Source organism: Corylus avellana, chromosome 8 (assembly GCF_965113065.1).
Source record: "Corylus avellana chromosome 8, dhCorAvel1.hap1.2, whole genome shotgun sequence".
Classification (NCBI taxonomy): domain Eukaryota; kingdom Viridiplantae; phylum Streptophyta; class Magnoliopsida; order Fagales; family Betulaceae; genus Corylus; species Corylus avellana.
The window spans coordinates 212,270-236,110 of NC_142497.1; the positions used below are offsets into that span (position 1 = coordinate 212,270).

The 23,841-nt window shown below is 36.4% G+C and overlaps 3 protein-coding genes across 4 annotated transcripts; 1 reads left to right on the plus strand and 2 right to left on the minus strand.

The window, feature by feature from the left end:
- Positions 1 to 712: 712 nt before the first annotated feature.
- Positions 713 to 5,789, minus strand: LOC132163515 (YTH domain-containing protein ECT4). Its single transcript, XM_059573825.2, has 9 exons — positions 5,556 to 5,789; positions 4,725 to 4,801; positions 4,307 to 4,466; positions 4,059 to 4,132; positions 3,262 to 3,852; positions 2,265 to 2,846; positions 1,962 to 2,174; positions 1,731 to 1,877; positions 713 to 1,531 (listed from the first exon to the last, which is right to left on the minus strand). Exons 1-9 carry the CDS (start codon positions 5,581 to 5,583, stop codon positions 1,277 to 1,279), a joined length of 2,127 nt encoding a protein of 708 aa, XP_059429808.1. The 5' UTR covers positions 5,584 to 5,789; the 3' UTR covers positions 713 to 1,276.
- A 2,817-nt stretch (positions 5,790 to 8,606) lies between these two features.
- On the minus strand, positions 8,607 to 13,562 carry UNE17 (Subtilisin-like serine endopeptidase family protein). Its single transcript, XM_059574999.2, has 10 exons — positions 13,482 to 13,562; positions 13,291 to 13,382; positions 13,064 to 13,161; positions 12,758 to 12,913; positions 11,916 to 12,589; positions 11,330 to 11,403; positions 10,663 to 10,908; positions 10,368 to 10,482; positions 9,764 to 9,977; positions 8,607 to 9,296 (listed from the first exon to the last, which is right to left on the minus strand). The coding sequence occupies exons 1-10, from the start codon at positions 13,560 to 13,562 to the stop codon at positions 8,695 to 8,697; spliced, it is 2,352 nt and encodes a 783-aa protein (XP_059430982.2). The 3' UTR covers positions 8,607 to 8,694.
- Positions 13,563 to 18,304: 4,742 nt separating this feature from the next.
- On the plus strand, positions 18,305 to 22,810 carry LOC132163394 (Protein kinase superfamily protein). Of its 2 annotated transcripts, none has more exons than XM_059573675.2 (6): positions 18,305 to 18,782; positions 19,963 to 20,270; positions 20,382 to 20,517; positions 21,375 to 21,511; positions 21,794 to 21,917; positions 22,156 to 22,810. In XM_059573675.2, exons 1-6 carry the CDS (start codon positions 18,719 to 18,721, stop codon positions 22,560 to 22,562), a joined length of 1,176 nt encoding a protein of 391 aa, XP_059429658.1. In that variant the 5' UTR covers positions 18,305 to 18,718; the 3' UTR covers positions 22,563 to 22,810. The 2 variants fall into 2 exon arrangements, with proteins under 2 accessions (XP_059429658.1, XP_059429659.1); XM_059573676.2 differs by having other exon boundaries at positions 19,963 to 20,102.
- Positions 22,811 to 23,841: the final 1,031 nt, after the last annotated feature.

Below are 23,841 nucleotides of genomic sequence, written 5' to 3' on the forward strand. Positions count from 1 at the left end.
TACGTGACAACATTTATACTATTAAATTTTAATATGTACCATAAAACTATAAAATAATTTTTTTCCATTTTACTTTAAATGAAAATCATATTCCATGTATAGACAGCATTTAGGCTTGAATCGTCTCAGTTTTCCTAAATTTAACTAACACCTTGATAGCTAGTTTCCCTTGGTTATGTACACATTATTTTAATATAAAACATTTAATGATTTCATAAACAAAAAGTAAATGAATCATTTGACATTACATCCTTAAAAATTTGCGATTTAAAAACAAAAAAAATCTTTTTCAAATAGTAGATTAAAGAGGTAACTTTTTGAAATCACAACTTTAAAAGCTAAACTTTAATTTTAAAGACAAAACTATGATTTGACTAAACACTTAACTACATTTTTAAAAATAACGTAGTTATCCATAAGAGTGACAAAATAGCACAGCATTATAAAAAAAAAAAATAAATAAAAAAATCCCATAATAAGGAATGTGACTGCAAAACCAGTTGACATCCAATGTGAGAAACCGGATGCCTTGATCGTGCTGCAAATTCCACTAGTCGTCAGAAGAAGCTGACTTCTTCTCCATGAACGGTGCATGGAAAAGAAATATGAAGGCAACTTCTACCGAGACGAGTGAAATATAATTTGCTTAAATATATATTCATCGTGGTCTTAAACGACCAAAAGAGACAATCATAAGAGCAACAACAAATAGTAAGGAAAACACAAATCTTCTAAAACTCTGACTATATTGCAGCAATATTTTCCCACCTTGCTTCTTCTAGCTCTCTTACAAATTACAAAAGCAAAGTCGCTCCGCAACAAAGTAGATCTAGATTTACAAGACAGGAAATAACCAAAAAGAGAAAGGAAAACAAAACAAAAATAAAAAAGGAAGAAAAGAAAACACCAGGATAAGAATATAAAAGCCACTGAAACAGAAACAGAAACCCTAAACCCAAAATCCTAGGGAATCAAAACCTGTTAGGAGCCTAACCACTTTAAAACAGATCCAGAGGAAGCCCAGGTAGACACTTTTGATTCTTCAGATAAACCCAGCCTGGCTTCACCATGCTTGAAAAATGTAAAGATGACATTCTATCGCTCAACAAAAGACTCTTTTTATGCAGCAGGAGCAAGACATCCAACACGGCAGCCCAATAAATATGGAGAATTAGCCAGTAGCTACTTCTGTATCATATTAAAAACCAATATCTTCTGGCGAATTCCTTGTGATAAACTCCAGTGCACATGGACCGCCGATGTGCAAGGCAGAGGCTTAGCAACCATTTGCAACACCATTTGCTATGATCCTCTTCTCTGCTACTATAACTGGCTTTGCAGTAGCACCCTTAGGCACATCTTTTTCTGCAACCGAACCATTCTCCAAAAGTTTCACTTCCTCTTTTGTCTGTGCAGAAGGGATAGGCATAGGCTCCTTGATCAATTCTGAGGCAACCTCCAACGAGTTCTCGGTTTTCAGTTCACCATTGGCCCTTTCTTTCTTCTCATCAGCATGCTTTCCTTCCCAGACCTGCATTTTCAAGATTAATAGTATCGGATTATTTAAGCCCACGTGGCAAACAACTCTGAACATTGTTCACACCATCTAAAGAAAATCTAATTTTAGGGTAATTATTAAACATAAGCATAAGAAATTCGTCATTGCGACAACCCTTGTTGAGCATACATAAACCTCTGACAAAGAAATGAAGCAAAGGGGCAAGTCTTGCCTGTTTTGGAAAATGCAGTTGCTTAGCCTTCTTTTCCTGAATTGTCTTCTGGCGAGTCTCATAAAACCCAAAATCATCCAAAATACATGTTTTGCTGGAATGCTCCTTGAATACTTTAATCATTTTAAGCCCTGGCTCTAACTTGACCTACACAACAACCCATGAGTTTGCCGTTTAGAAAGTCAAAACAATGAAAAAGCAGGCACATACAAAGGCAAAAAAATAAATTACCTCCTGAGTGTCCCTACTGTTAGTGACAGGTTTATTCTCATTGTTCTCAAGGGTAATGTGCTTCAACAAACTGTTAGGCACATCCTTTACAATGTGCCACTTAACAGGAAAGCAGCCGTTCCACTTGTCTTGTTGCCAGTACTCCAAACTCTTCTCAAAGTCAACGGGTCCCACCATCTCCGCAAGGCCAACAAACTGTCCACTGGTATTGACCTATACAACAATTCAAAAAACAATGCTACAGAACAAGAACAAGTACTGAAAAAAATAAACCCCATTAAATTCCCCGATCTAGATTCTCACCGAGAAGAAAAGAAAAACGGGGCAGCCACCAGATTTCTCCTGAGCCTCCTGGTATGCTGCATGAAGCTTCTTGTTGCCATTTTGTGTGCTGGCCCAAACATTATACTTGATGCTCTTATGGACATCATCCTCGCTATATGATTTTATAACAAAAAGTTTGGCATCAGTATAATCCTCTGGGAAATCTGCTTTGTTGTATTGTTCACGGTCTGGAAGTATGCAAATCTTATCCTTCTCCTCATCAATAGTTGCATTTATTGTCTCATTCTGCCCCTTTGCTGCCAAGACGCTGGGTGCAAAACTCTTGGTTTTGGAGCTCTTAAATCTAGGTCCTTTGTTCAACTCATTCAGACCGTCTGAGTTCTCATTACCATAGCCAATTCGTCCTCTTGGTTTATGCTTACTATCAAACACCAACCATGGGCGCCCATTTGCTCTTGAATCATATCCATGAGATCCAAAGCCCATGCCAGATCTAACAGCATTCCCATACTGACCATATAACTTGTTCGGTGGGTACGCCCTACCCATAAACCCAGGAGCTGTACTCATACCAGGCATTGGTCTTGGATGGTGCAGACCCTGTGGAATTGGATAAAATAAAGCTTCAATACGAAAAACAGGAGGAAAAATATTTCAACTTAGATAATCCTAATAGAGAGCATCCATGGGGCCTTAAAATAAAAGTATGATCCAAGCATTTTCAACAAGTGGGTTTTACGTAACTTTTAATGATGGAAGTTGAAGCTTGGAATCAGCACACAGGCTGCACCGAGAAAAGAATACTAACCACACATTTGCCTCAATTCTATAGGCTCAAAGTAGGTCTAAACTACATCCATAACTAAAACCAACCAGCAAGAAACCCAATAGATGCTTCAACCAGTCCTAGCAGGACACGCCTGACAGTCAAAAAACTATACTACAAGTCTTCACCTATTCAACTATAATATAAAGCTATACATAGAAAGTGAAATTACGTGTCAACCATGCATACCATGTAATTAGTATTTGGACGAAAGTTCTGATTCCTTGAAGATGGAAGGTTATTGCCATTTGAAATTGAATTAGAGATCGCTGTGCTAGTCACAGGCCTAGACTGCCCATCAGAGAGCAGTGGGCCATCCAACCATTGGAAGGGAGACCTCGTCATATCAAAATTGTATCTTCCATCCTGATAGTTGGAAGCAGGACCACGCCCTGGCAGAGCACCAGTTCCATATGAACCATTAGAAACAAACGAATTCTGATAATTGGGCTTTAAGGGAGCAGAAGCATTATTTCCCTTGACACTGCCACCATTTGTAACGCCATTAGAATTCCCATTAGTGGCATCCACAGGTAGTGGCTTTTGATCAGCAGCTACAGATACAGAAACGTCAGTTTGAGAGGCAGCAGGACTATGTGTGAATGGCCCATTGGTTGGTGTCAGCGGCTGGAAAAATGGATATTGGTAGTGCTGAGGCCCATATAACTGACCATCATTACCCAAAGTTGGAACAGGGGAACCTGCTGGCGAATAGGGGCCATATGGTGCATAGCCATAACCATGGTGATACATAAGAGACCCGTTATCCCCATAAACTCCCTGAACATATGCAAGAACAAAATACAACATAACTTAGAATAGATAGAATCATTTAATGTAAATAACCTTCAAAATAGATGCAAAAGCACTAAAGAATTTTGAATGACAGGATACCTAATGACATGGACCACCAATCACAAAATTCACTTGAAACCAAAGCTATAAAGAAGAATCCAAAATATCATCAACGAGAAATCATGACTTACCGAAGTCATCTCCACTCCATCAGGATTCAGATATCTCGAGTACTCATCCCAATCACTACCAGTCCCATCATAGCCTACAAAGAATTCTTAAGCAGGTAAGTAGAAAAAAAAAAAAGAAAAAAAGAAAAAAAAGTAACAGAAATAGAGCATGCATCATAATCATAATAATCTGAACAAAATTCAGGAAGGTTTTCTCCTCCAACCAATTAAATCCAAGCTCATTCGACTAATTTAACATATTAACTTACCCCCATAGTAATAGGCAGTATGTGGATAACCATTAGGAACATAACACATGGATGGATCTATGAACTCAGGTAGTAATGGAGTCACAGAGCGCTCAAATGATGGAATCTGACCATTTGTAGCATTTCCCGAATCAACAGACCCATATTGATTAGCCGAAGGCTGCATAAAAGCAAAAATCAATCTTAAGCCATACATACATTCATGATGCTATGTCATAAAATTAAACCAGAAAAATTCACGCTAGTAGTATTTTTGTAACAAATCAATATCTAAAGAGATATTTATTTTAGGCAAGTTACGGCCCAGTGGATTTCTATGTTCCATCAAGAGAATGAGGAACTTCGCATAAACACATAAGATAGAAAGTAGGACGCATATGACCAGTCAATGACATAAACCACAAAGAGAACAAATTACCTTCTTGGTGGGCTCCGGAATTTCCAGAGTCTTGGTTTGAGAGTCCAACGACAATTTCTGTAGCAAATCCGTGGCTTCTAAGAAAGCGAAAAGTGAAGGAAACGCATATTTTCAAGACTCAATAAAAAAGTTTACTGCAATATCAAAAATATAATCCATCTTCCAAAAGCCTAATCAACAAATCAGAGAAACACAATTGTTTATGTGGCCCAAGTTTAAGTTCTGGTAGCCAATGAACACGGAATCACAAGCGACATATGTTCATGTAACAGACCAAACACATGAATTTGAATTGCCAAAGTCCCAAAGACCAGATCTTGGTATAACCAAGAGGCGCGTCCTAATTAACATATTAACCAAAACAATGAACCGCTCTCAAGAAGAGTCAATTCAATCACTCTTTCAACAAGAACATCATTAAAATGAAAATAGCTCATCAAATCATCAAAAACACATCAAAAGCCAGATACACCAAACCCCAACAAATCATATAAGGGCAACCAGAACACATATCCACCAAAAAATTCAGCTCTAAATACACACATTCAAATCACAAAAACACAAAAATTTCCAATCCGTACATCTGAAACACCAAAAAATCACATAAAAACATAAACCCTAATAGAAACTAACCCTAAATATCAAAGCCCAAAGCCCAAAAAGAACTCCAAGAAACAAATCTCACCCCGATCTACATGTACATATCTTACAAAAAAACCAATAAAATCAACAACACAAAGACCCAGTTGGATCCAAACCCAAGCAGATCAGAGAAGTAAGCAAAACCCAGAATCCAAAGCACACCCAGATGGGGAAATAGGATAAGGATACGATCTGCAGGAGGAGCAACGGTGGCCATGACCGGTATCAGTGGATAGATCTTCCTCAGACGGGTAAAACCCTAAAACCCAATAGTGCTTTTGGGAGGTTTTAGAGGACAAATACAGAGGGAAACCCTAGGAGAGAGGGAGTGGGGGATACAACGGGTCTCACACGCCCACGCACGCACACACAGCCGCCAAGGGTTTGGGTTTTGGAAGAGAGAGGGTTTTGTTCATCTAAAAGTGGTGATTCAAATAGCACCACGGCTCCCTTTCCAAACCCCGCTCGCGTTACCCGCGGGTGAGCTGCTGAGATCATCCACGGTCTATGAATGGACCAAATTCCTACGTGGCGGGGAGTTAGTGGGACTTTGTATAATGGGGTTCAGGTGTCTTTTCGTGAAATTGAAAATTCATTGGTCAGTCAGATAGTTTGGTGTCTGCCTGGGGGGGAGCTTCACAAGTCGCATTTCCAATCTTAAGAGTCGTGCCCTTTGGGCAAAAGGTGGAAACCCTAATCAGAAAAGGACACGGATGTCCCCATCTTTACATTGGGGACTTAACATAATGCATGGGCCTTATGGTCACACACCGAAAAAAAAAAAGGGTGACATCTTAAATGGCTCCTCTTCTTCTTCTTTTCTTTTATGTTCTTTTTCTTTTTTATCATTTCCTTTTATGTTTTAATGTAATAGAAACATAATATAATTATTATGCTTTAATCATGTAATAGAAACAATTTGCATTATCAATTCGGGTTAATAATGTTCCTTTTCAAAATTTTGAATTTTGATATTTTTATAAATCTTTATGAGTGTTGTTAGAGCATTTTCAATGAATGAGACAAATTTTTATGCAAAATAGCTTATCAAAACTCACCTTATCTAGTTTAGCTAATGAATTTTTAAAGGCTTCCTACATCCAATTAGTTATGTTTTTATCAGATCCGGCTTATATGTTGTTATTAAAATAATAGCGTGTATGCTTTAGTTTAATCAACGGTCAAGATTTAATCTTAAGGTTGACTTACTTTTAGAAGCTTTTAATATGAGAGAGAAAATAAAGAGAGATTTTGAGAAATTCAATCTTGACCGTTGATTAAACTACAGCTCGAATCAATTCTTATCTATATCATTTAAATATCTTTTTATTTAAAATTGTGAAATAATATTCCCTTGAAAAGTGGGAAAAGTTTTAGGAAAAAAAAGAGAAAACATGTGAGAGAAACAATAAAAAATAAAATGGCTCCCATTGAAAAGTGCTGCTACATGTAGCCTTTTTTTTTTTTTCAACTAATCCATTCAAATATCCATTTTGCTTTTTGTTTTTTTGGCTATTCTGTGAGAGGTTTTTTACAAATTTGATTAGTCATTTTAGATAAAAGTATCATTTGACTCCTCAATTGGAAATGCTTAGGTTAGGGGTAGCAAATTTCTCTTACAAATTAACGTGGGCAGCTTACGGAGCACTCACGTGGACTACCAAGCCCGCTACTAATTAATTAAATTATATATCAAATTTTGTTGCTTAATATTCCACCCATTTAGTTTATGTATTGTAATTATGATTATACATTTGATTTATGGGATACTTTTTTCTTTTTTCTTTTTTGAAAGGTTTTATGGGATACTTTTGGATTTTGTACAAAGGCGGAATTGAAGTGACATAAGACTAGTAATTTATGACACAACCCGTGAATTCGAACCCAATACAAAATTTACGAGTTAGAGTTAGTTAAGAGTCCAACTCGTTTAATTAAATGGGCTGAGTCAAGATTGTTCTATATTGTCTCATACGCATGCCTCGATATGATCCGAATCCAACACACAGCATTTAAGATTGATAATTTTTTTACACGACCCACGAACCCGACACAAATCCAACACAAAAGCAGTAGGTTATGGTTACAGAGCTTGACTAGTTTAATTGAAATGGTCAGGTTAAGATTGACATACATAATCTTATACACCTGCATTAATATGACCAAAACTTTACGCGCGAACACAAATTATCACTCCTAAGCGGAATCGCTTGGCCAGCTAAAGTGAGTAGTCCCCTAAGTTTTTTTTAAAGTACTTTAAATTTTATGTTTTTTATGAGATGAACCCTCAAAAATAATTTAGTACCACAAATAATATGTTCCAAGCACTTTAATTTTGCAGTAACTAGCGTTCAACAAGCTGGAGCTTTCACAAGCAGTACAACGCCTATCTGAAATTCCCTCTTGATAGTATCCAATTTAAGCAAAAGTTCAATTTTATAAGTGGTGGTTGAGGGTTCCTAATCAAAGCCTGAGATGCATATGCAAATCTATGTCAATAACTCAAATGTTAACCTCTGATGTTGATTGTGATCGTGTGAAAAAGAAGGACACCTAGCCCACTATTAACTACTAACACTCAATAAGAAGAAGCATGTCTACTTTATTATTTTGACAAAGTTTTATTTTAAATTAATATATGTTTTTAGAGCACCTAATTTTTATCTTAAAATTTATACTCTTTGTCCTCCCTCCTCTCCCAAACTACCATTCAATTTGCGTTTACACCCCTAAACTACCACTTTGTGTTGAATGGGTTCATGTGTCATATTGGACGTTAAAATTGACGGATTCTGTCACATATGAGTGACACCAACACTAATGAAGCATTTTTTAGTGACAAATTTACCCTGAATTGATATTTGACTTTATCTCCTCTCCACCATTTCATCTCTTTCAATTTTACAATGGGTCTCAATATCATGGAGGGAAATATTGGTGGATGTGCGGCTACCCCCTTGTTGTGAATGTAAGGAGTGGTTGTTAGGCAACTCCATTTTGTAAGGATGGCCACTCGGCCACCTCCTGTTGTGTGTATTGTGCAAGGGGTAGACTTTTGATCCTAAGTTCAAAACTCTTACTTAGTGCATTCATATTTTTTGTCATAAATAATATTGATTTAAACATCGAAGTTATTCCCTCTGAAAGGCTTTATTGCTTAAATTGGTTCAAAGTTTGACACGGGAAACGTTAACAACGACTTAATATATAAATTTTGATGAAGATACAAGATATCAGCATTTAATTTGCAAGAAACTTGCTTGCAATTATTACATTATTTGTAAATTTGCATAGAAAAAAGGTTCATTTGAATAACATATATATGAACCTAAATTGTGGTGGTAGATGTTGTGGAGTCACCGTAGTCAGCAGTAGTGTTGACAAACACAACCAATGGACTCCTGACTTTATGGAAGCCATCTGACCAAACAATCTCTCCAAAATCATATCTCCCTTGAGACTTCTTCTGTGGTTTGAGAGTCACATAGTATGTGTTTTCTTGATTGAACCATGAGAAAAACAAAACTCTAGGCCATATGAACACCTCCACTCCATCAGGCTCAACAATGGTGGCAAAGTAAAAGGTGTTCTTCTTATGCCCCACATTGCGAACAGTCCTTTTGATTGTCACCGTTGATTTGAGATTGGAAACTGTGATTGATGGGTAGTTTATGTTTGTGTTGCTTTGGGGTACCTTTGAGCAGCTTGTGTCCAACCCAGGACAGGGAAGGACAAGTGTCGTTATATGTTGTTTGCTGTAGCCAATATTGCAGAGGAAGATGATATAATCTCTGGTTTTCATCTCATAAACAAGCCCTGGATCAACGGCTCTTAAGGGGTCAATGTGGCCGGCGCCAATGTCAAAGGGATCGGCAGCTTTCATTGATCCTCCGGCGAGAATGCTGTCCGAGGTTGTGTCCCTTGTGTAGGCTGTGTGACAAGGAGCACAAGACACAATTTAAACAAGGTTAATTAATTTCTAGAAAAAATATGTTAGGTGTGTTCTTTCATAAAAATATGGAAAATGGGTAGCTAAAATAGTAAAAAAAAAAAAAAAAAAAGTGTTTTTATTTTTAATTTTTATAGCTAAAATAAAGAGTAGATTTGTTGAGCTAGTGTTTTTATTTTTAATTTTTATAGCTAAAATAAAGAGTAGATTTGTTGAGCTTGGTATGAATACTCTACTAAAAAAAGGCTATAATAGACCCAGTTGCCTAGCAAGTGCCTAAGTAGCTTGAAACCTGCTTGGGCAATTGGATCCCATTAGGGTCCTCTCTTAATTAGTTGTCTGAACTGAACTAATTAATTATACTTCGAGCAGTCAATTGCAAGAATTTTCAATATGATACACTATACCCAAAAAGGGTTTTAATGGTTAAAAGTCATTTTCTTCTTGCCTGTGGTCATGAGAGCAGATCTAATGGCTGATGGGGACCAACTTGGATGTACCGATTTGATAAGGGCTGCAACCCCAGACACATGAGGGCACGACATTGATGTTCCTGACTGGAAATTCCACTTCACTCGACGTTTATCGCTAGGTAACAATGTTGGTGGGGTTTTTGTAGGCCATGCTGCTAGTATATTTACTCCGGGAGCAGTTACGTCCGGCTATTAATAAAAAGAAGAACAAAGTTATATATTATGCATACAAAATAAATATGTTGTCTTTTCGAGCGTTGCTACGAGTACCATAAATTTTAGTATAAGTTTCTTACTGACTGACGTGAATCCGTGGCAATCAATGGTGACAGACTTATTATATCAACTATAAAAAATATAAACTGTCACGATAGTTTGTAAGAAATTTGTAGTAACCAAAGCATAATTTCTTGTCATTTGATGTCAGATGCACAAATGTGACACAAAATAGCATGAGTTAGTTAAGATTCATTTGCATCTTCATCCATTTTAACATAGTGCTATAAAATGGCATCTGGGTTAGAGAAGGAAATGAAATTAATGTTTCCTAACAATTATAAATCCTCACAATTAATATACCTTGAGAAAATCAGGTGCAGTTGAGCTTGGCCCTCTAGAAGAAAAGTCTGCAACTGTAGGTGCCGGTGACTTTCCGGTCACGGTTTTAGGCGGTTTTATCCGCACTATAGGGAGGCTTCATATATAGTCAAAAAGATACAAGTCAGAAAGAAGCACTTCCTAATTGGTTATAATTGTCTACAATTCTCTTGTTATATATATATATATATATATATATATATATATATATTAGTGGAAGCAATCTTCACCGTCCAAAAATGAATGCGAAACAATAGATTGAATCATGTCCAGTCACCTGCGAGACTGAGCAAGATAGGTCTTAATTTTGGTGCCTTGATCAAAGTCAACGAGGACAATGGGGATGATGTCAACATAAGCAACGTCAAGAGTGACAGGCACAACAAAGATCAAGCCTGATCCATTGGCCGTCTTCACTGCTGCTGCTGCTTCTTCACTTATTTTTGGTCCAACGGTGTAGAAGCATAGGACTACCTTCCCTGTAGCTGATCTACTAGTATTCCAATTCTCCGGCGTGCAAACCCTGCAAAAGCAATCAAACATTGTCAGAAACAAAAACATATACCATAATATATCAAGTGTCATGTTGTATGCAGGGGCGGAACCAAAAATTTTGACGTGGTAGGGGCAAAACTATAAAAATATTTTGTGGGGTGGAAACAATTAATAATAAAAAATATAGAATTTAAGAAAAATGCGAAAGTACACACACATATATATATATATTTTGAACACCCACATGCCAGTTTAATAGCATCCTAGTTTGGGAAGGAAAACTTTGTCGTGTCAAGTCATACAAGGAGATTTCTTTTTGTATGAAACACTGGGGGAAGTAGGGAAAAGGAGAGATGGAAGTGTCGGGGAGAGAGAGATTGTTTGTCTCCCAAACACTGGGGGAAGTAGGGAAAGGGAGAAATGTCAATGTCGGGGAGAGAGAGGGTCACCCATTATCGAAATACATCCTTGCGTCTGCCAATGTAGCCTTGATTTCTGTGGGAGTGGTAATTAAGCTTTGTCCCTGTACAAAAAAGGAGATACAGTCACTCCAAAGCTTGGCTAGAAAATGAATGATTGTTGTTGTCATGACATGACCCACCAGAGTCAACAGGTAATCACAACCATAACTGTCCAAACTTTCATTTCCTAATTATTGGGCTTTTTTTTTTCTTTTTTTTTTTAATTAAAGCAAACATATGTGATTTAACACAACTGATCATTATATTGTGACTCTGTTTAAGGATTAATAGGGAACAAAAGGGTACTTAGATTATATGCACTCATTTAACAATATTGTACTTAGATTTCATGTTTAGAGAGGAAAATAGAAGCTGGTTTTCTAGGGTATATGTATCTTTGCACCATAGAAGAATGTATATATTTTTTTTTGATAAGCCAATGTAGCATATGTATCTTTGCACCATAGAAGCATATGTGTATATATATATACAAAAGTGCATTAATTATGTTATAAGTGATTTTATGGCTGCCATGCATAAACCAAACCCTTATGGATGCCAGAATTTGAATTACCATGATGGAGAGATTATTATTATCCAGCAGTATCTGGGTCGGGAACATGCGATCAACAGATGAGGCAGCAACAGAAATGGACCATGGTGCAACATTGGTTACAAGAGATGGCTCAGGCCCGTTATTACCTGCAGAGAACACAACAGTAATACCAAGCTGCATTGCATGAAATGAGCCTATGGCCGCATTTGATGCAAAGAATGGCCTCAAGGGTGGTGGTTCACCAAATGAGGCCGAGATTATGTGAACTCCATCATGCAAAGCATCGTCAAAAGCCGCCATTATATCCGCTTCGCTGCACTTCCCATCCAAGTACTTTCCCCAACATACTTTATACACTGCCAGCCGGGCTCTAGGGGCTCCTCCCCTGGCGGTGCCCTGCCCCAAACCAAAGAAATCTGCATTTTTCACTATGGACCCTACAGCTGTTGAAGCTGTGTGTGTCCCATGGCCAAGAAAGTCTAGAGGTGATCGGTACTCTGGGTTCCCACTCATATTTAGTGGCCCGTTTTCTTCTTCAAACCCTTTAAGGTAGTAACGAGCACCGATTAGCTTCCGGTTGCATGCTGTTGCTGGGTTAAACTTTTCACCTTTCACACATTTTCCCTTCCAGGTTGATGGAATCGGCTTCATGCCTCGCTCTTCCTTGAAACTCTCAGAGTCTGGCCATATACCTTATCACAGATTCACAAAACAAGCATGCATATAGATACCTTATCAAAAGACAGTGGTGATCTACTGCCAGTGAAACTTAATAGGATTGGTAGTGAGCTTAACTTTATTTTAAGACCATATTAAAGGTAAAAGATATATAGAACAAGGTGAAGTACTAGTTAGAAAACCTGTGTCAAAGACCCCGACAACAATGTCATCACCACAGGCTAGCTGCAATGGCATCACTTCACTGTTGTCCAAAGTGAGGCCTAGGAAATCCCAACTTCTTGTTGTGTGCAATTGCAGTGTCTTGCTCCTAAACACTGATATCACTCCTTCCATCTCTGCAATACATCTTCTTACATTAATATTTGTCAATAATGAAACTTACTTGAGGTTCTTATTCAAGTCTAAAACAAGACAATTAACGATATTGTCGAGTTTATCTTAGAAGATATATATAAATTAAGAAGAAAAAAGGGTTAGCTAATAACTGGCTAAAGCAGTTGCTTGGGTTGAATTAAGCTTTGCTGAAAACCCTGAGAAACTATGCTTGTAGCTGTAGAGCACGGACCGTTTAGCATCTTCTTCACTGAAGAATAACATATGCAAACAGAAAAGTGAGAGTCGATTTAGTGATAATTAGTAGTTGAGTAATAGCAGCTTGACAAATTGTAAAGAAAAATAAATAGGATCATTTGGAATATGTAATTACAAAAACCTTGCAAAAACATTAGATAGGAGTTGGTGATGATGTTTTGAAGTGAGAGTAGGATCATGAATATGGTTGAGCCCTAAATAGACTATATAAACCTGTGGAAAAACAGAAAAAATAAAAATAAAGATCAGCTGAGATCATTATTAGAGAAGGGGACCAAAAAACCGCTGAAGAACTTTTAGTAATAAAGTTACATGAGGTGTAGGTGTTGAGTGAATAAAATAAAGTGAAAGTGAGAGAAATAGGCCCCAGAAACACTGAAGATAAGTAGCCATTGTCTCTCATGGAAGAACCACTTGGTTGGATGGCATTAAATAGTGTAGTAGCGAGTAAGGGCTGACTATGATTTCCAAGAGGATGTCCTGAGGTGCGTGCATTCTAAGGCTTCCAAGCTGCAAGAGCACTGACATACCTTCTTGAGCACTCCATGATGAGGACAACCAACCTCCAGCCTTCCCCCGTTCTCTCCGTATCTCTCTCTCACTCGTCTTTTCTTGTACCTAGACCTATACAGTAATATTATGCCTAAGGTAGACTTACGGCCAAGGACTACCTTTATGAAGCTACATCATGGTTACAATGAATACTATAAAGAGAAATGCATGTGACCTTCATTATGCTTAAGATCTTTCAGGCTCCTTTTCCTTGGAAACAGCATTAGTTGACTAAGATACTTATAAAAAATAAAATGACTAAGATAACTGCATTAGCCATGTTTTTTAGATCTTTCAGTCTACTTTTCCTCTAAACAAAATTAAATAACTGCACTACCTCATCAGCTGCTTGAGTTCATGTCTCAATTTAATGCAAATCTTAAAAGAAAGGGAGAACACAAGGGTCAACACTTCATATATAACTATAAGGATCATCACTACATGTTATACTCTTTATTCTAACTTCTATTTCTTGAAATAAAATGAGACTAAATAACCTTGAAACTAAAATTTAAATCTGGTAGCAAGTGCACTTGTTCTTACTCATGTAAAAGTAGTAATCAGATGCTTTGTGCAAGTAGGCATTTACCAAAATTACCCAAATGAAAATGTTCTGTAGCCCTCTTTAAGAGCCTGCAACCCTAGTTTTAGGTGCCATTAATCTTTTAAGCTATTGAATGTTCTAAACTAAAGATGGATACTTTAGCCTGGCTAGCATTAAGGTAGATGAGATATATCTGGTTTAGTTATAGGATACATCTGTAAGGGTCAATATTTCAAAACTAGCATAATCACATCTAATAAGCAGAGTATTCCTAGTGTTGCCTTCAACTGCTTCTCTATGAGTAGTACAATTAAGGAGTTCATAACAAAAATATTCTTTTCTATTCTCTTTGATTATTATATGAATTATTCTTATCTCATACTCTGTACATTTATTATGTCCCAAGACTACAGCTATGTAAGAAAACCAACCTACAAACATCAAGGAATATATATACACAATGATCTGTTGCAAACCTACATACAAGTACTAATTTGATTAAAAAATGCAATATTAGGTTTAGTCAGGAGAATCATTGCTTAGCTAAGCTGCTAAAGCCATCCTAACACATTGCGTAAATTGTGTGTAATCGTTTTGCGTAATCAGAGGTTTATAATCAAGGCCTAAGACTTTCGAAACACGTCTCGAAGTTAAATCTTCACATCATTGAACCTTTCACCATATGAATGCTATATGAACTTGCTTTGTGAATAGGCATCAGATTTCATTCATGGCAATCTATTATTGTGTCTTCATGTATCATAATTTGATTGAAATAAAGCATACATCTAGTTTGCTTTGACAGGCAGTAATTTCAAGTACATGTAACATAAAGATTTAACTATGTTGGGACATTTTAACAGCTGGATTATTTGGTTAAATTCTATTCACCTTCTAGGACTACATTATATGATCAAGTAATTGCTCCTATATTTCAGAAATGTAACAGTTTCAAATGTGCATGTCATGTATTAGTATGGCATTGGAAAGTGATATAGAAAAGGCATAATATTATGTATACCCCAGAGCAAAACAGAGAAGGTTAACTATAGCTTGTATGGGAGCCAACATATATAAGGATGTTGAAAATAGGCTGAACATACTAAGGACCCTGATTGTCAAGGTTTTGTTACTTTCTGATCAGAAGCAGATCAATTTTTCCATTATGCAATTTTAGAATTTTATGAATATATTTCAGATTGAAATGTGCTAGCAGATAAAAAAAAAATTAGATGAATCCATAGAAAGAAGTATCATGATTCATATGCTTTCTAGAGAAGCTAAAATATGGTTATTTCAAGGGTTAACTGTGAAGCACCCTGCCCACTCAGTTTTCCTATGTCTAAGGATTTTCAGTGGCAAGATTACAGGCAGAGGATTGTGACCATTTGAAGTCTTTTCTCTTCAAGGAAGTTGGTTCTAAGAGAGGTATATGATTGAAGGCATGGTGCGAGGAAATGAGGATGTTTAAATCTGTGTTGTCTGATACCATAGTCTTAGTTGCATGGCTAGCTTTTAGAAATTCAACTAACGACTTATGGAAAATTATGATAAATGACCATTTGGCCCCAGTTTCAAGCTTGATGATTGTTGAGCACAAATTTAGCATGCTGTGGTCTTTGCAGAGATGGGACCAAATTCTAATCTATGCATTTGAATGAGCAACGGTAGCCATTAGATGCAGGTGGTAACATGTCACCATTGATTTTGCCTGTATGATGTAGGCCCTGTATTGATTAAAAAGTGCTTTGTAATTGAAATCTACATTATAATATTGTATATATGTTTATATCATCATTTAATGTAACATTAGCATTTATAACAGCTATATTAGATTATGATAAGCAATATATATATATATATATATATACATAATTTTCTAATTATCTGCACAAATGGTAATTATATCTGCCATTATAGCAAGAAAATACATTGAGTGTGGATGTGGGCCTGCGTATGTAAGAAAGAGAGAGGCAGAGAGAGAAAAAGGCTGGGGGGGGGGGGGGGGGGGGGGTGGGGGGTTTCCAAGAAACAAATGGTGGTCTTCGGTCCATGTGAAACAAAACAAGGAGGGGAGACTATACTTGAGTTTGGACCACCTCTTATCACTAACATATTCCCTTTCTCTTAGAATTCTCCCTTTCTTAATTGCTTCTGAAGTCATTTCAGAAGAAAGACATATCTATAAGGTGGGACATTGAACTGCTCTTTCCATTACATTTCCAACTTCTACAACTTCAATTTACTATACAAAAAGCAAGAGAAAGACGAAAAAAACAAAAAATATATTCTTCTCTTCTTCGATAGACATGGTTAAAATGAGTGTTATTAAATAATCTGCCGGCCATGGGACCTAACACCTAAGCAGCCCACCAGTAATAAGCAAGCTCATTGCAGTCTAGCTTGCAGACATAGCTAGAGACAGATTTTCATGCATCATGTTAGAAAATGGTCAGTACCTTGACCATAGAGTTGCATTGTCTTTACATGAGTCATATCGTAACTGACATGTGGATCAATATCATCCTTACACTAGGCATGTTTGGATCGAAAGAACAATCTGGATTCAATTTTTTTTTTTGAAGAATAGTTTCAAAAAGCTATTGGGTAGCGCTAGATACTGTATCTCAATTTTTCTTTTTCAACACAAATCACAAAACCACTGAAGAGTACTGATTACTCATTAAGATGTTGACTCTGAGGCTCCATATTTTGTTTCCAGTTAAAAGTTCTGAAAATAATCACATCCTTTCCATCAAATCCAAGCATAAGAAATAGTTTATGCAGATCAGCAGCTGCTTGTAATCAACTTTTCCAGTTTAGAAAACGACACCCAAAAAGAAACCACATCTTGATCTTTTTACATTTAAACATTATCTTTTTACACATCTTTTTCCTTCATTCTCTTCTCCCATATATTTGGTGAAGAGGGATGTTAAATTTGCATTAGACTTGAGGCGTTTTAGCTTCATTAATTGAACCTGTGCAAGATCAAATCTCAATAGTTGCAAGCATTTAACATCAACCTAATACCTGCTTAAAACAGTTTTAGATGAGGACACCATCAAATGATAGCATGATGGTATACTACATCATCATCGTACTCAGGACAGCACGCACTGCACTGCATCGCACGACAATTTAGCATCAAGCACTACTCTGAGTTGACAATTTCTCTGTCCACGATGGTTGGTAGGCCACAATACTTTTAGGAAAAGTTAATATTCAACTGTCTTCATTCTACATTTAGAAAAACAAAAAAACAATTCATTTAGGCAAGTGGAATATAGGTATGAAACAATTCAGTGAACTACTTCATGCATATCTACTTCCCTTTTACTATTGTTTAATCAGATTTTGGGAATTGATTTGAGTTGTTCATTCTAAATTACAAAAAGTAAAACACTTAAATATAGAAACTTCGAAAGGGAAAAAAAATTATTTAATGATCAACAATATTAATACATTAAAAAAAAAACTCAGTTCTTTATTCAAACTTTAGGTTGGACTCACTTTTAAAAACCGGTTTGCAATGAAACACTTGGTATCATAACATTACTTATTCAAAAATTCCTATAGCAGCTGCAATGTGTCCAGTCCAGGTTGATTTTGCTGTGGTGTGCAATTTTCCTGCAATGTATGAATTAAGGATTTCTTAATTGCAGTTTGAGGGGTCGCAGCCGGGCACCCAATACCAATTGTATACCTGTAATTATTGGCATACAAAAATCCCTTGACTAGAGGATATGATGGCAAGATCACTAAATACAAATATGTGTGGGTTTGTTTTGCTAAGTAGGTCGCTATAATTGTATAAGTTGCTAAGTGGATAATTATATAATTGCCCACTATATTATACCCACTGAGGTGGTACTGCATATACATTTATAATAATCAGAATTTTAAATAAGAACTATTAGTAGGTAAAGTTGTTGGAAGTTTCCTGCAATCTGATATTACTCTGTGACAGTGTGGATATGCGAGGGAAGAAAAAAATATTAAAAAATAAACGATGGCGAAGGCTAAGGAAAAGATGGAGAAGAGTATTTTGGAGAGTAATGGAAAAAGATTGGTGGGGATCAGGGTGCACCGTATATGCGCACTAAAAAGAAAGCTAACAAACGCACATATTTTGAAACAGAACAAAATCCCCCAACTCTGTGGGCCCATTTTCGCCATAGCCAAGAACATCGCCCACCTCAACACTTACCCCATCATTACCATCAAGAATTCTCTCACACTCTTTCTTGCTTTCATCAACCATTGCACCCACACACACAATTCTTACCAACAATTGTGAAACAGAGTGTTTCTTAAATTGTTTTTTATTTTTTTATATTTTTTTTTTAGTTTGGGGTCTAATACTTCTTTCTGAAAGAGTGAAATAACTTTGCTTTTGGTGATGGGTGGTTGGTGAGGAGGTGGGTCTTGGGCTGTTTCTGAGTTTGGTGTGATGGGGAATTGCTGGTGTAGGTGGGAACCCTCGGTTTACAGAGTCTCATCCAATGCAAAGTCAGGTTGGTTTTCGAGGAAGTTTTGTTTTTGTACTGGTTCGATTGATTTTCTGAAATTGGGTTTTGTGTTATACATGATTCCAGAGATGGGGTTTCTGTTTTCTCTCTTTCTTTCACTGAAATTAGTTGTGGTTACAGTTCTACTTTGATTTGAATGATAACACCGTTTTCCTCTGTTTGCTTTTGTTCTGTGTCTTTGAATCTCTTGTATGAGTAACGATTTACGTATATTCTTTCCCTTAGCTGATCTATGCTCTCTCATGAAATCTGGGGTGAGGGTTACATATTCAAGAGTGTTCTGTTTGCCAAATTAGAAAAGAAAAAAAAAAAAAAAAAAAAATCTTCCCTTCATGCTCTGTTTTGGCCTTTTCCTTTCTGTTTGTCGGTTCTTTTCCCTGGTTCTCGAGTTGGTGAATCCGTTGAAATTTAGAAAGATTTTCTATTTAGAATCGTGTATTTTAATATGCTATTCATTGGAAATTAGTAGGAGGACTAAAAAGAAAAATGAAGATGATATAACTTTTTCACCTCTACTTTTTTCCTTCTTTATTGGCCTTTCTCGCATCTACTTTATCCTACTTATAAAGGTAATTTTTTTTTTTTTTTCTTATGTGGGAAGTGGATACATCACACTTTACTTAACAAAGAAAACCGGACACATCTCACTGTAGCATACTGACTCATTTTATCTTTATAACGGTAATGAGTTGCAAAATATATTTTTATCGCTCAACAGTCAAAATCCCTCCCCCCCTTTTCGTTTTAAAAATTGAATATTTTGTTTTCATATCTACAGAGGATCGCGTAGAGATCATTAGTGATTTCATTGAGTTCGTTTTGTTCTGGTAGCTTACCAATAAGCTGAGTAGGCTTGAAACTGTATACTCTTTTCGTATTGTTGTCAAAATGGAATTTTTTTTTTCCCCTCGTAACATTCTCTCGTAGGATGTTTTTGTTTCTTCACATCAGGTTTGAATATCCTTCCGTGTTGGATATTAAAAGTTGCTCATAAAAATGACGTTATTTACCTGCAAATATTTCACCAAGTATACTGTTGCAGTGAAGTGAGAACTTTTATCTTCTTTAAATTCTTTCTTCTTCTTTCAGCCTTTGTCATGAAAGTAAATAAGAAATGAAATTTATACCTCGATATGTGATATAATGCTGTCCTCTTGCTTTTTAGAGTCTCCAAAATACGAGAGCCAATTAGTGAAACAAAGGAACGATGAAAGTAAGCTACCATCAAACCCTGAAGAAGTAGAAGATTTCCGTCGTGATTCAGCTGCAAATCCATTGATTGCATTCACCTTCAATGAGCTAAAGGTAATCACTGGAAATTTTAGGCCAGATGGAGTGTTGGGCGGAGGAGGATTTGGAAGGGTTTATAAAGGGTTTATTGCTGAGGATCTAAGAAAGGGGCTTCCTCCCTTATCTGTAGCTGTTAAGGTTCATGATGGTGATGACAGTTATCAAGGCCACAGAGAATGGCTGGTAACGTTTACGTTGTTCAAACTTATGGTGCTATTTGTATCTTCTCTTTTTCATGTATATGGAACCTTAAAAACTTGTATCAGATTGATTAACTGCTTTGTGGGTTTCTAGGCAGAAGTCATGTTTTTGGGGCAGCTTTCTCATCCAAATTTGGTAAAATTGATTGGATATTGCTGTGAAGATGAGCAGCGGGTACTAATATATGAGTATATGCCTCGGGGTAGTGTGGAGAACAATCTTTTTTCAAGTAAGCATTTCCTGTTGCTTCTCACCTCCCTTTTCATGCACTTTTCCTTCTCAATGTTGTTTTCTGAAAGATTAGTGTTAGGGCAATCACATTGTAGGATTCTGGTATCCATCTTAAGATGTTGGTTTAACATGTGTTAGGGATGCATCTCTATGTAAAGCAGTTAGAGGAAAGAGTAACTTGATAAAGATGCTACAACTAGGTCTAGTAGCCTTAAATCCGACTTTATTTGATGGAGAGGAGGTGCTAAAATTTATGTGAAATTTGGCCAAAACTCCCTGAATTTTCAGACGATTTCAATTTTACCCATTGGTTTCTAAATGTGAATTGTTAGATTTGAAAACCCAATGAGTGAATTGATATTGCGAGAAAACGTAAAAAGTTTTGACCAATTTTCCTAAAATTTAATGAGTTTCTATCTATGCATAGTTTGAGGTGATCCCTAGAAATAACGACCCCTAGTGACTGCTGAAAGGGTATTTTAAAGGCCTAAGCCTGATTTCTCTTATGTACCAGAAGCGAGAAAAACTGAAAGTGGGAGGTTATTTTAAGAAAAAAAACCATTAGTTCTTAACTTGTTTTTAGATATAACTATCTAGTTTCAAGGTTTGGTTGTGGATGTGGCAAGCCTACTGTTTAATTTTCTCCAAGGTGTTTGAAGGACTCGGTCTAATTTATATTCAGTATTAGAGGCAAAAAACTAGTGTGGGAGTTTTTATCAGACAATGTATATAATTTATGAACTCTTTTTTAGTAAGTTAAAATTTCTGAATTTGTTTTTGTTTGTTGGAGGCTTGGGCAGGACAACTCTTTAGTTTTCTATGACACAATGGAACATAATTCCTCCTTTGTTGCAGGAGTATTGCTGCCTTTGCCGTGGTCCATTAGAATGAAAATTGCATTTGGTGCTGCAAAAGGACTTGCCTTTCTCCATGAAGCTGAGAAACCTGTCATCTATCGTGATTTTAAGACTTCTAATATTCTGCTAGACTCGGTTAGTATATGAAGTGGATATCAGTTTCAGATTCCTCTCTTTTTCTATCAGAAAAAAGATACAGAAACCTATTTTTCTATGAGAAATGCTTTAAGAATGAAATCACCAAGGAATATGTAGCAAGTTCTATATCCAGAAAATAAGTTCTAATAGACTAAAAGTCAAACTTTTAAATTAATGTTTCTCCTGCATATTGAAGTCAGCATAACATGGATGAGGTTATAGTCAAATCATCAGCTTTAACTTAAAACTGTGGATTTTATATGCATGTTTTACAAACAGGACTACAATGCAAAGCTCTCTGACTTTGGCCTTGCAAAAGATGGACCAGTGGGAGACAAGTCTCATGTTTCTACTCGCATAATGGGAACGTACGGGTATGCTGCTCCCGAGTATATTATGACAGGTAAAGTATTTTTCTGATAATTTACAGCAAAGAAATTGGAAATTTGATAATTTAATTAATATTCTTAACACATTAAGCATCATTCTGCGTTTGGGGGTTTCTGGAGAACACAATGAAAGTTTATGTCGATACACAACACAACATGTGATGAATTAGGCCATTAAAAACCATTTTAGAGTCGGTTTTCCTTTGAAATTAATTCCAAACCGACATCATAAGCATGTTTTGTTCTGTGCAGGCCATCTAACTCCTAGGAGTGATGTTTACAGCTATGGTGTTGTTCTTCTTGAACTTCTTACAGGAAGAAAATCCTTAGACAAGTCACGACCAGCCCGAGAGCAGAACCTGACAGATTGGGCTCTCCCGTTGCTTAAGGAGAAGAAAAAATTGATGAATATCATTGATCCAAGGCTGGAAGGAGACTATCCTGTTAAAGGAGTTCACAAGGCAGCCATGCTGGCTTATCATTGCTTAAACAGGAATCCAAAGGCAAGGCCTTTAATGCGAGATATAGTGGACTCCTTGGAACCTCTACAGGCCCCTACTGATCAGGAGGTTTCAACTGAACAAACTACTTTAACTGTAATTAGTGAGGTTCCGGATGCAGAGTCAAAAAGAAAGGAAGATGCAGAGAGTAGTAGCTGACATGGTCCTGGGTTTTCTTTATTGAGCTTCTTCTCCAGTTTAAAGGGAGAGTTTTTGCATTAGGAAGCTTTTCTTTTTCTTTCTTTTTTTTGGGGGGGGGATTTTTTTGGCTAAAACATGTTTGTCATAGTTGCTTGGAATTGGATCATTTTAACACTAGGTAAACAGGTGTGTATGATTGTATAGTATCAGCTTGCAACAGGATTTTCTGGCTGTAGCTCCTTATAATTTTGAGGCCTAAAGCAATATATGTAAGCAAGTCTTTTTTTTTTTAATTAATATATATAAGTAAATATTAATTAAATTTGAAAATCGCATACTAAATAAGTCGAAGCATTGAGTCGGAGCTTTAGACGATAGCCTAATTTGCCGAGTGAAAGAGCCGGCAACGCTTTCACCATTTGCACATCCAATATGAAACCTAACCTTTTGGATCATCACAAACAACCTCAATTTTCTCAAATTTCATAATTGAATAATGGCATCATCTTATGATACCTACTCACAATCTCCTTTTTGACTCTTGGTTTTAAGATAAGGTTACTCGCATTGGTTTGATTTGTTTAATTGTTTGTGTCAAACTGTCATTGCGCGGGTAATTGAGGGTGTTATGTGTAGTTTCACTTCCTCTCTTTCTTTCCTCTTTTGGTTGTTCTTGTAAATAAAGCAAAGAAACAATATGGGGTTGATTTGACACTCAGGAATCCATGAGCTAGCTAGGAAGTTGGTAAATCCTTGTTGGAAACCATTTTTGGGGAGGTTAATTATCATTTTAATCATATATATATATTATATAATTCAGTTTTTTTTTTTTTTTCTTTATATATTTTATCTAAAAAGTTTTGTGTATTTTACAAAGTGTTGTATAAAGAAAACACAAAACATGAGATGTGATGGCCAAACATTGCCTCCACCAACCCGCTTGAACATCGGACGAATAGATACAATTATCATAAAAGGTTTAAATTAATAAGAAATAATACTTTAATTATTTAATTAATGCATTAACAAAACTAAGTGGACCACAAAAATTAATGGTAATCAAAATTTGGTAATGGTATGTGACATATCATTTTCCGCTTCACATGCTCAAACGGTCAAGTTCTTACTGAGGATGATCACGTACAGATCGATGATGGAGTTTTGTATGATTTCTTGTTTGTCGCAACTGGAAAAATAAAATAAAAATTGAAGTCTGGGACTTCTAGCCCTTGCCCCCCTACTTTAATTATTCATGTTATCAGTAGTTTTTAAAACTTTATTATATATATATATTAGC

Coding starts and splice junctions, on each gene's coding strand:
- LOC132163515 (XM_059573825.2), bottom strand. CDS start 5,583: ATGGCCACCGTTGCTCCTCCTGCAGATC. Junction 4,467..4,724: donor TTCCGGAGCCCACCAAGAAG/GTAATTTGTTCT, acceptor GCTTTTATGCAG/CCTTCGGCTAATCAATATGG. Junction 2,175..2,264: donor CCGTTTTTCTTTTCTTCTCG/GTGAGAATCTAG, acceptor ATTGTTGTATAG/GTCAATACCAGTGGACAGTT.
- UNE17 (XM_059574999.2), bottom strand. CDS start 13,562: ATGGCTACTTATCTTCAGTGTTTCTGGGGCCTATTTCTCTCACTTTCA. Junction 13,162..13,290: donor CTATCTAATGTTTTTGCAAG/GTTTTTGTAATT, acceptor GTTATTCTTCAG/TGAAGAAGATGCTAAACGGT. Junction 9,978..10,367: donor CTGCACCTGATTTTCTCAAG/GTATATTAATTG, acceptor TTTTATTAATAG/CCGGACGTAACTGCTCCCGG.
- LOC132163394 (XM_059573675.2), top strand. CDS start 18,719: ATGGGGAATTGCTGGTGTAGGTGGGAACCCTCGGTTTACAGAGTCTCA. Junction 18,783..19,962: donor CTCATCCAATGCAAAGTCAG/GTTGGTTTTCGA, acceptor CTTGCTTTTTAG/AGTCTCCAAAATACGAGAGC. Junction 21,918..22,155: donor TCCCGAGTATATTATGACAG/GTAAAGTATTTT, acceptor TGTTCTGTGCAG/GCCATCTAACTCCTAGGAGT.